The sequence below is a fragment of the Sinocyclocheilus anshuiensis genome, unplaced genomic scaffold (assembly GCF_001515605.1).
Source record: "Sinocyclocheilus anshuiensis isolate Anshui unplaced genomic scaffold, SAMN03320099.WGS_v1.1 scaffold1799, whole genome shotgun sequence".
Lineage (NCBI taxonomy): Eukaryota > Metazoa > Chordata > Actinopteri > Cypriniformes > Cyprinidae > Sinocyclocheilus > Sinocyclocheilus anshuiensis.
The window spans coordinates 83,028-96,308 of NW_015552692.1; the positions used below are offsets into that span (position 1 = coordinate 83,028).

At 39.2% G+C, this 13,281-nt stretch overlaps 2 protein-coding genes across 4 annotated transcripts in view; both read right to left on the bottom strand.

Moving 5' to 3' along the window:
* camk1ga (calcium/calmodulin-dependent protein kinase IGa) overlaps positions 1 to 4,140 on the bottom strand; it is a 19,106-nt gene extending 14,966 nt beyond the window's left edge. The window contains exons 1-2 of one of the 2 annotated variants that reach the window (XM_016459352.1): positions 4,093 to 4,140; positions 1,706 to 1,818 (exon numbers count right to left, since the gene is read on the bottom strand). In XM_016459352.1, coding sequence (XP_016314838.1) covers positions 1,706 to 1,791 — 86 coding nt within the window. In that variant the 5' untranslated portion in view covers positions 1,792 to 1,818; positions 4,093 to 4,140. Of the gene's footprint in view, positions 1 to 1,705; positions 1,819 to 2,916; positions 3,225 to 4,092 lie in introns of those variants that run through there. The other variant, XM_016459351.1, reaches the window with a different exon arrangement.
* A 334-nt stretch (positions 4,141 to 4,474) lies between these two features.
* LOC107667632 (uncharacterized) lies at positions 4,475 to 10,127 on the bottom strand. 2 transcript variants are annotated; one of them, XM_016459353.1, is made up of 13 exons: positions 9,843 to 10,127; positions 9,700 to 9,763; positions 9,526 to 9,598; positions 9,430 to 9,460; positions 9,212 to 9,352; positions 6,189 to 6,320; positions 5,939 to 6,083; positions 5,805 to 5,839; positions 5,578 to 5,625; positions 5,408 to 5,484; positions 5,249 to 5,326; positions 5,068 to 5,172; positions 4,475 to 4,995 (listed from the first exon to the last, which is right to left on the bottom strand). In XM_016459353.1, the coding sequence occupies exons 1-13, from the start codon at positions 10,005 to 10,007 to the stop codon at positions 4,851 to 4,853; spliced, it is 1,239 nt and encodes a 412-aa protein (XP_016314839.1). In that variant the 5' UTR covers positions 10,008 to 10,127; the 3' UTR covers positions 4,475 to 4,850. The 2 variants fall into 2 exon arrangements, with proteins under 2 accessions (XP_016314839.1, XP_016314840.1); XM_016459354.1 differs by lacking the exon at positions 9,212 to 9,352.
* Between the last annotated feature and the right edge of the window lie 3,154 nt (positions 10,128 to 13,281).

Genomic DNA, 13,281 nt, shown 5'->3' on the forward strand with positions numbered 1-13,281 from the left:
ATAAAGCTTCATAGCACCTCATAAAGTGTCATAATAATGCTTTATAACAACTCACAATGCTTCATAACACTTCATAACTCCTCATAATGGCTCATAATGCTTCATAAAACTGTAAAATTCCTCATATAGGCTAATGGTTCATTAATGCCTTAACACATACAGCTCCATAAAGCTTCATAGCACCTCATAAAGTGTAATAATAATGCTTTATAACAACTCACAATGCTTCATAACACTTCATAACTCCTCATAATGGCTCATAATGCTTCATAAAACTGTACAATTCCTCATATAGGCTAATGGTTCATTCATGCCTTAACACAAACAGCTCCATAAAGCTTCATAGCACCTCATAAACCTTCATTTAATAGTGCCTATTAAACATCTCATAATGCTTCATAAAGTTTTATACTGTAACACTTCACAATGCCTCAGTACACTTTACAATACTTTATAATATATAATTACGCTTCATATCCCTTCATAAACTGTCGTAAGAGATAAAAGTCCTTCGTAACAGCTTCATAACATTTCGAAATGCTTTGTAATGCTTCATAACATTTCAGAACACTTTGTAAGGCTTTATAACAGCTCATAATGTTTGATGAAGCTTCATAACACTTCTCAATGCTGAATACCGCCGTATAATATTATGTATAGCTGCTAAACGGTTTATAATCCTTTATAACAACTCACCATGCTTCATAACACTGCATAACTCCTCATAATGCTTCACAACCTTTATTAAAGTGTTGTAAAAGCTTATAGGACCTCATAACCCTTCGTAAAGTGTCATAAGAGCTTACTGTATATTACCTTAAAATTCATAGCATTTCAGAACACTTCGTAAGGCTTTATAACAGCTCATAATGTTTGGTGAAGCTTCATAACACTTCTCAATGCTGAATAACGCCGTATAATATTATGTATAGCTGCTAAACGGTTTATAATCCTTTATAACAACTCACCATGCTTCATAACACTGCATAACTCCTCATAATGCTTCACAACCTTTATTAAAGTGTTGTAAAAGCTTATAGCGTCTCATAACCCTTCGTAAAGTATCATAAGAGCTTACTGTATATTACCTTAAAATTCATAGCATTTCAGAACACTTCGTAAGGCTTTATAACAGCTCATAATGTTTGGTGAAGCTTCATAACACTTCTCAATGCTGAATAACACCGTATAATATTATGTATAGGTGCTAAACGGTTTATAATCCTTTATAACAACTCACAATGCTTCATAACACTGCATAACTCCTCATAATGCTTCACAACCTTTATTAAAGTGTTGTAAAAACATATAGCGCCTCATAACCCTTCGTAAAGTGTCATAAGAGCTTACTGTATATTACCTTAAAATTCATAGCATTTCAGAACACTTCGTAAGGCTTTATAACAGCTCATAATCTTTGGTGAAGCTTCATAACACTTCTCAATGCTGAATAACGCCGTATAATATTATGTATAGCTGCTAAACGGTTCCTCCAGGTTTCTCTCAATAGGAGCAAGAGGATGAAGGGCTTCATTGATAAAAATGTCCCCTGGCCCTCAATCCGTTAATCTGTGTCTCAGGCTCTGATTAGCACTGCATGTGCCTCCTCTGAGAGCTAAAGCTGCTGATCCTGTAATAGCAAAAACACCTTCAGGAGCGCTGCACTGATTTCTGACTCGGCACACACAAAACGCTTGATACTTACGACCCCAGAACTTCCTTGAAGTCGAAAATGTCCTTGATGTCGTTGGTGATTTTCTTCCAGCTGCAGTCGATCTCCTTCCGACCCATCGCGGCTCGAGTTTCACAAGCTGACTCCTGCAGCAGACACATGTTCATTCACAATGACACTTACATAAACATCACATGTGCTCGCAATCCTTCAGAAGTGTGACTTTACTCTTATATAAACGTGAATGTCGCACTAACGAGCGTGAGTTTTAATCTCTATGTGGGTTAGTTATATTGCTTTAACTCTCTCACACTGATATCTGGAGCAAAATCACAGACCACCAGAATAACTCATCAGACATTGTATTAGTTAATGTGAACAAAACATTATATTTTTACTGCACAGAATTGCACTGCACAAAAATTTTTGGTCCCTAATTTTTATCAATTTTACTCTATGAAGAATTTTTGGGTATAATATGTCACAGTTTACTTTATTTTGCTTTCCTCACTTACATAAATGAACTATAGTGTCCTGCACCCACTAGTAAAAAATATTATATTATTATAATATTATATCTGGTGTCTGAATAATTTTTGGTTTGACTGTATATATATATGTGTGTGTGTGTGTGTGTGTGTCTGTGTGTGTGTGTGTGTGTGTTACACTGAAAATAAATGGTATAGAAACAGTTTTCACTTAAATGTATTTAACAATTAATTACAAAGAAACGGAAGGCAATTAAATTAACATTAAATTTTGAAGTAGCAAAACAAACAGTATTTTCTTGTAAAATGTAATGTGCTCCAATAAACTTGTTTTTAAACTGTTTTATTTACAACTTTTTCTTCTTCCTCCTTTTTTTTACAGTGCAACTAATTAATTAACTAATGAGACCTTACTGTAAAGTGATACCGATTTCACAATAACTTCATTTAATAACATTAATAAGCATTATCACAACGAGCAGTAGCTACTCAACTTTAATGCATGCACTTTTCATTATATTCAAGACTACACGTTTATATGACGTTTCATTTACATTTATCTTTCGTCTTTTAATGTCTTTCTTTTTAACGTTTAACATTTACGGTCAAAATATTGACATCAGGCAACATTTACAGTTGAAAAATTTGAATTTAGAAAAACGAAATCGAACAACTGCTACAATAAATGAAACCATGCATGATAAACTCTGCTGATTATTCTCGGTTATTAATGAATATGAATATGCAGTGTCTTACCCGGAGCGGACTGCAGGAGTGAGAGCCGACGAGCATCTACCTGCTCTGGAGAGTGCGGGGGCGGGGCCGAGGCGCGTGACGTCACCAACGATCACCCGAGAGCCAATCAGAACAACACTGCATTACAAAGCCTCGCTCGCTTTCAAATTGGACGTAATATCTGATGTTAAATATGCTAACCTGTACTTTAATGATGACAAACCAACGCGGATTCATTTCTGCTCATTAATTTTGTGAGGAACTTTAAAAAAGCACACGTGTTCACCAATGTGAATCTTAATACCCTTACAAAATAGCGTATTTTTAATGCTTTCTTTAACATTTTTAAGACTTCAATGTAATGAAAATTGCAATAAAAGATGTATGCTAAAATGCAATGTTTTGATATATATATATATATATATATATATATATATATATTAAAAAGTTTTTTTTCAGTTTGGTGTATATATTATGCCAAATGTAAAAAAAAAAAATCGAATTAAAATAATCAAAATAAATAAATGCTAACCTCTGAAGGCATTCATCTATGTCTTGCACTGCTTAGATTATTCTGTTGATACAATTTCAACACTCAAAAGCTTCTAAAGGGTCATAAACTGTTCAAATAACATGAAAAACTAGTCTTTTATTGTATATGTTTGTGGTTGAGAGCATAAGTGCGTGTATCATTTCAGTGAGTTGAGAGAGTTTATCCTGTTTATCAGCACACGGCTCAATCATCTGCAGTAATATTACACCAGATTATAATCATAATGATTACATAACACAAAAACCTCCTTATCACTGGCTGGATGAATGATGTATAAGTGTTTTTTTTAAATATACCAATTATTACAATGACCTAATATGATGAATAATAATAATAATAATAATAATTAATTAATAATATACCAAAATGATTTAATATGAAATTAGTTGATTTATTTATCTTCTTTCAATAGTCCTACTCCACATATCTTCTCTTATAAACAAATAATATTATATTGTAATATAATATGTTGCATATTTAATGTAAATGGAACATAATTTTGCATAATTTTCTGTGATGCACATTGTTTTTAAAGTCTTATCTTTAAGATAACGGACTGTGTGTGTCTTTAACAACACTAGATGCTCGTTTAAGAACAATTTAAGCTCCTGTGAGTCGGTTTAATCTGGTTAAAATTACCTTACCAGAAAATTAAGAGCGCTTCCTGATCTCGTTTCTCATTCTGGGCTGTGATTGGCTACGCAGCAGGATGTGGGCGGGTTTAAGTTGCCCTAAAATTCACAGGACAGGAAAGAGAAGCGGTCATTTATTCCGAGGAGCCTGTGAAGGACCATTATCAAACGTCTGTAAGCGTTGATATAATTCCAGCAAAATGAGGATGAAAGTTTAATCCAAACCAGATAACATCCACTCAACTCTATTATTCAATTATATGGACATGTTTTTCATTCATAAACTGCATTAAGCCACATAATTGAATATTGATATCTCTGTCCAGTGCATTCATTACCAGAACAATCCAAATAAAAGCAGCGTGAAATGAGCAACAGCTGCCACGATTCGGTTTTGAAGCTTCTCATTGTCTCTCTGAATTTAATTACTGTTAATTAGCATCATTAATCAGTTTGCCATGGCTTCGCACCGGTTTCAGGAGAAACAAGCATATTCAGCTGCATTAAATCAGAATATTTAATGCTGATCTGTTTGTATCGTGTTCAGGACAGACGTGCGCAGCCACATTCACAAAGGTTACACTATAATCCAGTTCATCTGCGGTGCTCAGCAATGAGTGAATGAGTAAGTAACTCACCACTGCCACCTGGTGGAAACACGCAGTCAATTACACTCAACCCACTCAAAACCGAAACGGCCATTCATGTTGATTTGAATGTTTATTTTTAACTAAACTAGTCGTTTAAGATCAAATAACCACACTAAACCATCAGTTATTTATACAAACACTCATGACTACATATAAAAGAGCCGCCATCAGCATCATCAGACCGAATGCAAGCAAAATCATTCTGACGATCCATCCGCACGTAGACCTCCAGGACAACAGGGGGCGCTGTGGTGGAGCGAGACATCTGCAAACGTGACACAGCATGTCAATGGTATTATTTATGCACATAAATTATGATAATTACATGTAAACATACAGCTCAGGGTTGGGCTCCTCCCCTCGTTCTGACTCCTCCCCCTCAAATGAACTTCCTGTAGGAGAATAACGACGGCGATGGCGCAGCGACGTGATTTGCGTTGCACTGGCGAATACGAAGTGTGGTCACATGCACTTACATAGTGTACGGATACATCTCAAGAGCATTGGTTGCGTTTTACCTTTGAAACACGCTGCTGTCCACGTCATCGTCTTGGTTTAGACTGCTCGCGGGAGAATCTGCGGGAACTACTTCCTGTCTGAGAGATGCAGAAAATAATCAGTATCTCTGGCTGAATTAAGTCTTAGCTACTCTCAAATTTAAGGATGTGTGGTTTTACCTCCTGTCTGCTTGCGGCTTCTTTGCATCCAAACTAGCTTTGCAGTTCTCCAGAAACAAAGCCTCTAGATGCTTCAACTGCAGAAATAAAAACCCCTCGAAGACTCATGAAAACATTCAGATGCTAAACCTGAAGAAATGAATGCTGGAATATGGTCCATAAACACGTACCTCAGATTGAGTCGGGAGGAAGGTGATGCTGACCCTGCGACGAGTCGGCTACAACAAAAAACACAAGCTATTATTGATGGTCGGAATAATATAAAGCTAAAGGTAAAGGCAAAAAGAATGACATTGAGTAAAAATGTCACAATCTTCATATTTTGGCCAACTAAGTCTTTAAATAGGAGTTAGTGAGGTACTTACACTAGTCTTAAAGTTCATTCATGGTCAGTTACCTGTTGTGATGAATATCTGAACAGGTCTCGATCATCTGTTTGAGGAAAACTCTAGTTATATAAGAGTACAGATTTATTTAAACACTGGGATGAGATTCTCAGATGTCCTCCAGGCCACTAGGGGCAGCACTGACCTGTGGAGTCACTGTGCAATCGGCCCTTCCTCCTGTGCAGCAGCTTTCTGACCTCCAGCATCTCCTCGCTCTGTATAGCGTGACGTCTCTTGAGATGCTCCACGTGTACTGACATCAGCTCTACTGCATGACTGACACGCGTTTCCTCATGCATGCAAAACATGAACAATGCATGGTTAATATTAAAAGGCTCAGTGCACTGTCTGTGGTGTGACATCTCTGGTTTGAGGTGTTTGATTTTGTAAGGTACCTGGTGTGTAGCTCCGAGCATCTCTGCTGTTTTGAGGACATTGTCCGTGTTGCTTTCAAGCATCTGCAGGTTGTTCTCCATCTGCTGCACCATCTTTTTGCTGTCCACCTCATGTAGGCGCTCATACAACACCTGCAAGATGACAAACTAGGGATGCACCGATACTGGTCTCCTGTACTCGTACTCGTTAAAATGCCCCGATACCAAACGCCGATACCACACAGCATGTGATAAGCGCCATATTCAAACAAAGAAACACCGACAACAGAACAACAGACAGCAGAAAGGAGTTAAGGATGTCTACTACGAAGTATATGTATGCAATGAATATAATGTTAAACATTCAGTATTAATGCCTGTATAGCTGGTGTGCGCGAGCTGATAAACAAAGCACGCTGAGTGGATTGAGCGCGCGGCGGCGCAGATGCGTGAGCTTGTCGAGTGAATATACCTTTCTCACAGACATCACTGGAAAGTTTGTAGTTCGGTCGGATGTGTCAAAAACAAGTAAGTAAAACAATTCACAAGTCACTTAACGGTAGGGAGAGAGAGAGAGCGAGAGAAAGATAGAGAGAGAGAGCGAGAGAGAGCGCGCACTTCTGTTGTGTGATCTTTGATGGTCACTCACTTAGCACACGCATCATTTGAATTAAATGACTTCCTGGCGAAAGTGAAACTAGCAACCTGTGAGAAATGCGCTAGACTGTACTACTGTCCTCTCATTCTGCACCAGTACAAACCCTTCCCAACACTCTTGCAACTCATTGACAATGTCCCCACAACACTCTCACAATGCTCCCACAGCACCCCCACAATCTCTTCATAAAGTTCTAACGACTCTTACAACCATTCCACAACATTCTCACAACGCTCTCACAACCATTCCACAACACTCTGATAAAGTACCCTTTACTACTGCAATGTGTCCAGAACCCTCTTATAACAACCTTAAAAACAACTTTCTCACAGTTCTCACATAATCCTCCACAACACTTTCTCACAATGCACCCAAAATGCCCTCAATATGCTTCCACAACGTCACCACAACTCTCTCACAATGCTCTATCAACCCTCTCATAGCACTCTAAAAATTGTCCCACAATGCTCTCCCAAAGCACTATTCCACAACCCTCTCGCAATTCTCCCATAATATCCTACAACACTCTCACAACCCTCTCAAAATGCTGTCAACCCTCTCACAATGCTCCATAATATGTCCCACAACACAACGCTCCAATAACATTCTCACAACATCCCCACAACCCTCTGACAAAGCTCTAAAAAATGTTCCAAAATCCTTCTCACAATTCTTCCAAAATTCTCTCATAATTCCCCACAATGCCCTCACAACTTTGTTACAACCCTCCCACAATGTGCCCAAAATGCCCTCACAACCCTCTAAAAATGTCCCAAAACCCTTTCACAATCCCCTCACAATGCAGCCCCATAATCCCCCACAACCTTGTCACAACCCTCTTACAATGTACCCAATATGCACTCACAATGTACCCACAACCATTCCACAACGCTCTCACGACCATTCCACAACACTCCCATAACACTCACAAAGCCCCCACAACCATCCCGCAATGCTCTCACAACATTCCAACAACCATTCCACAACACTCCCATAACACTCACAAAGCCCCCACAACCATCCATCCCGCAATGCTCTCACAACGTTCCAACAACCATTCCACAACACTCTCACAACTCTCCCACAGCCATCCCACAATGCTCCTACAACCATCTCACAACACTCTCACAACGTGCCAACAACCATTCCACAACCATCCCACAATGCTCTCACAACATTCCAACAACCATTCCACAACACTCTCACAACTCTCCCACAACCATCCCACAATGCTCACAATGCTCCAGTGGTGGACGAAGTACACAAATCAAGTACTTGAGTAAAAGTACAGATCCGTATAATAAAATATTACTCCAGTAAAAGTAAAAGTACTCAGTTTTCAATTTTACTTGAGTGAAAGTACAAAAGTACTTTTTTATGTACTTAAGTAAAAAAGTACCGATAGATGAATGTTTATTTTGCAGTTTTATATAGGGTACTTTTATCATTTAATTTTATATTAGCATATATATTTTTTTATAATCCTACTGCTCAAAATACCTGGGATTACAGTAACGAAGTAAAACTACTCCGTTACTGTCCACCACTGCAATGCTCCCACAACCATCGCACAATGCTCTCACAATGTTCCAACAACCATTTGCCCTGGAATTATTACAGAGGTTGTGTGAGAAAAACACAGACATAGCAGATTCAGACGGGATTAAAATCACAAAGTATGTCTGTGAAACACAAATTTCTCTAAAGACCCCCTGGAAAAGTAGTCCTGTTCCGAATAGGACTTTTGTTGCAGCACTGAATTACAGTTACACTTACACTATGTTGGACCCACCCACATTTTTCTTTGCTTCCGACGCCCATGGCAACAACCATTCCACAATGCTCCCACAATGCTTTCAAAACCATTCCACAACACTCCCACAACGCTCTCACAACACTCTCACAACCATTCCACAACACTCTCAGAATGCTCTCACAACCATTCCACAATGCTTCCACAACCCTCTCACAACCATTCCACAACCCTCTCACAACCATTCCACAACATTCTCACAACGCTCTCACAACCATTCCACAACGCTCTCACAACCATTCCACAACGCTCTCACAACCATCCCACAACCCTCTCACAACCATTCCACAACCCTCTCACAACCATTCCACAACATTCTCACAACGCTCTCACAACCATTCCACAACGCTCTCACAACCATTCCACAACGCTCTCACAACCATTCCACAACGCTCTCACAACCATTCCACAACCCTCTCACAACCATTCCACTATGCTCTCACAACCATTCCACAACACTCACAACCCTCTCACAACCATTCCACAACGCTCTCGAAACAATTCCACAACACTCACGACGCTCCCACAACGCTCTCACAGCCCTCAGTATCATCTCAGGCGTGTCTGCGGTACCTGCAGCATCTCTCTGCTCTGTCTCAGCTCTCTCTGCAGGTTCTCTTCTGCGACGCTGCGGTCGTGTCGCTCGGCCTGCAGCCGCTGGGTCAGCGTGTACTGGTCGCAGTGAAACCCCACTGCAATCTGGGTAAACGTGCTCTGCGTGTGTTTTACAGATGTTACCGACGTCTGGAGGTGTTCGGATCTACATCTAACATACATTCAGACAGACTCACCTCCACTTCCTCCTCCGTCATCTCCACGCAGCTGTGAGAAACACTTCCTGTTAGCGTTAGCATTAGCATACTGTGTGTGTTTCATTGGGTCTTTACCTCTTTAATCCCAGTCGGTCCACAATGGATAAACTCTCCCAGGAAGCTGCCAGCAGGTTCTTTGAGTTTGAATCTGTTTAGTGTGAACAAAACCAGCTAAAGTTTTTCTCGCTAAGCATGCTATTATGATACTATGGTATCAATGGTATGTTCGCAAGCGTGTGTATGTTGTACCGTCATCGCTGTCGTCACTGTCTCCCAGTATTCCAGTATAATTATCCAGGCCTGATTCACTCATCTGCTGATAAAACACTGATATACTAATATAACACTACACATACTATATTTACTGTAATATAGAGTGAAGCTCTTCTTACCGTAGCTGCCGTGTTTGTATGCAGTCCGTTCAGAGATAAAGAGTCAATCATAATCTTCTTAACGCTCATCAGGCCTGAACACTGATCTGGAATCATCTGTGGTGATGTGAAGCAGCTCAACACACACAACACCACTGATCCCAGAGCAGCAGCAAGCCACAGCATGACAGCAGCTCAGTGTGGAACCGCCACAGACCAGAGCCACTCAAACTCAAAACTACATTCCCCAGCAGCAAACGTGAGACTAAAGGGGTCAAAGGTCATCGGTCACAAGATAGCAGAGAAAAAAATGTCTATGAATAAATTAAATTGTTTAATAAATATCACTTCAGTATCACTTTTTTAATTAAAAATGTGTATTATTATTATTATGTATTATTATTTGTATCTTTATTAAACTGATTAATTCATCAATATTGGCATTTCAAGTCATTTTCCTGACAATTTTTTGAATAATGCTGAAATTTCAATGAACTTATTGTGTCTAAATAAATAAATACATAAATAAAAATGAATGCAATTATTTAATGCACTTATGTTTAATAAAAATATTTCTTATTATTCGTTAGTTTACATTTCTAGTTTTTTTAAATTATTGTTTTTTTAAAAGTCATTTTCCTAGCCATTTTTTTAACATAACATATTAATAAACATACTAAATCTTGTTTTAGCAAATAATTAAAACAAGGAATCTAAAACACACAGTGACCCTCAAAAATGTCCAAAAAATTCAAAACACCCAGATTACTCCCTAAATATATATCTCTCAAAAACACCTCAATGATACCCTAAAAACACCCAGTGACCCCCAAAACCACCAAATGAATCTCTAAAACACCCAGATTACTCCCTATTTATTGAACCTTATAAACACCCCAATGAACCGCTAAAACACCCAGTGACCCCCAAAACTGCCAAACGAACTCTGAAACACCCAGATTTTTTTCTAAATACTTAATGACCTTCAAAAACACGCCAATGATCCCCTAAAACACCCAGTGACCCCAAAATGCCTAGATAACTCCCTAAATATTTGACCCTCAAAAACACCCCAATGATACCTTAAAATGCATGGTGTATTTCCAAATATGAGCTACAGAACTCGTGACTAGTGTTTGAGCATATCAGAGTCAAGAGTACAAGAACTGAAAAACTGAGAGCTGATTTACACAACTGTACAAAAAAATCAAAACTTTGACAACCTTATAGAAATCTAAGGAACCGTCTTCATTGACTGCTGAGATTCTTTGTTTATGAATGTGCAAAACACTGTTTGGTTCTGTAACAGTTCATTCATGTGTGTCTGAAGCCCCATGATTTGAGAGCTGATCCGTCTAATCTGTATTAGGCAGATTTCAGCATCTCACGTGACCAAATCCTGCTTGAAACCCTTAAATGCTTTTGTTTTGCGCTCCGACTCAGCGTGAGCAACAGCAGAATCCGGACTGGAATCGGACCGCTTGCTGGGACGCGGAACTAGCGCAGAACACACACAATGGAGAGAGGGCGAGTTATGCCGCCCTGGGGCCGCATTGTTCATACAACATCTGTGGAGCACATTCACACACACACACACACACACACACACACACCCTTAAAACAAACAAAGATCATACACCACACACACGTACTAACACAAATAATCACGTGTAATGACAATCATAATCAGATGGGCGTGTTGTCCTGAGATCCACATGAGTGTTCTGTTCACGCGTTTGCTTCATGACCTTACGGAGAGGAAACAAATCCAACAGAACGCAGGGTCACGACCTTCAGCTGAGGAGGAAATATACGTAACGGACCGGAAACCACCTGACAGAAGAACACGACTCAGAGGAAGAGAACATACCCTTGAGAACCTTTCACTGACCCTCACGCCCTGATACAACACGACTGATTCTCAAAACACACAATGAGCCTCAAAAACATCCCACTGACCTGTGACACACCATCTGAACCTCAAAAACACCACAGTGAAGACCTAAAATGCCCCATTCACCCTGATGATCCTCTTAAACAGCCAGTGACCCTCAAAAAACATCCAGAAACTCCAGAATACAAAGATTACTCCTTAAATACTTATTAAACCTTAAAAACAGCCCCAAATGATCCCCTAAAACACCCAGTGACCCCCATAACTGCCAAACGAACTCCGAAACACAGATTATTCTATAAATGCTTAATGACCCTCAAAAACACCTCAATGATCCCCTAAAACACCCAGTTACCCCCAAAATGCCCTGAAACCCATGAACACCCAGATTACTCCCTAAATATTTAATGTCCCTCAGAAACACCTCAATGATTTCCTAGAACACACAGTGACCCTCAAAAATGTCCAGAAATTCAAAACACCCAGATTACTCCCTAAATATATGTCCCTCAAAAACACCTCAAGGATACCCTACAAACACCCAGCGACCCCCAAAACCACCAAATGAATCTCCAAAACACCCAGATTACTCCCTAAACACTTACTGAACCTCAAAAACACCCCAATGAACCCATAAAACACCCAGTGACCCCCAAAACTGCCAAACAAAATCTGAAACACCCAGATTATTCTCTAAATACTTAATGACCCTCAAAAACACCTCACTGATTCCCTAAAACACCCAGTGACCCCCAAAATGCCCAGAAACCCATAAACACCCAGATAACTCCCTAAATATTTGACCCTCAGAAACACCCCAATGATACCTTAAAACACCCAGTGACCCCCAAAACCACCAAACGAAACTAAAACACCCAGATTACTCCCTAAATATTTAATGTCCCTCAAAAACACCCCAATGATCCGCTAAAACACCCAGTGACCCCCATAAAAACCCAATGAAACTCCATCACTCTCAGATTGCTCCCTGACCCTCAAAACACCCACTAGCTCTCAAAAACATAATTGACCTTAAAAAATTACACCTCATTTAATATATTTATCCTGTGTGTCCTCTTAAGATGAAAAAAACAGTTAGTTAAACCATGGTAATCACAAATTAACCATGGTTTTGCTACACTAACCATAGTTTAACCATGGTATTTGTAGTAAAACGGTGGTTATACAAAAAAAAGAAAAAAAAAAGGAAAAAGACATTACTACACTTTTACTATGGCTAATTTTCTTGAGAGATTTGTATTTGTGTATTCTTTCTCTTTTTTTCTTTTTATGCTTTTGTTTTTATAACTGCACGGCCTTAATGGTTTGATGTTTTCTTCTGTTTAATAAGAAAAATCTGAAAAAATGATTCGCGATCTGCGCTCCGAAGTCCCAATCTGACACAAATTATTCAGGAAATGATTTGCGAACCCGCTCTGAAGTTCCGATCTAAATAAAATGATTCGCGATTTGTGCTCCAAAGTCCCGATCTGAATAATGCACCATATACCCTTAAATAGGGCACAGCCATTTTTAGTGGTGTAAAAGCAGCAAATGGGGTAAACT

What these genes read in the sequence shown, in the direction of transcription:
- LOC107667632 (XM_016459353.1), bottom strand. Translation starts at nt 10,007, where the DNA reads ATGCTGTGGCTTGCTGCTGCTCTGGGATCAGTGGTGTTGTGTGTGTTG. An exon ending in ATACAAACACGGCAGCTACG is followed by an intron (nt 9,764 to 9,842) that starts GTAAGAAGAGCT and finishes TTTTATCAGCAG; the next exon opens with ATGAGTGAATCAGGCCTGGA. An exon ending in CAGTGACGACAGCGATGACG is followed by an intron (nt 9,599 to 9,699) that starts GTACAACATACA and finishes CACACTAAACAG; the next exon opens with ATTCAAACTCAAAGAACCTG.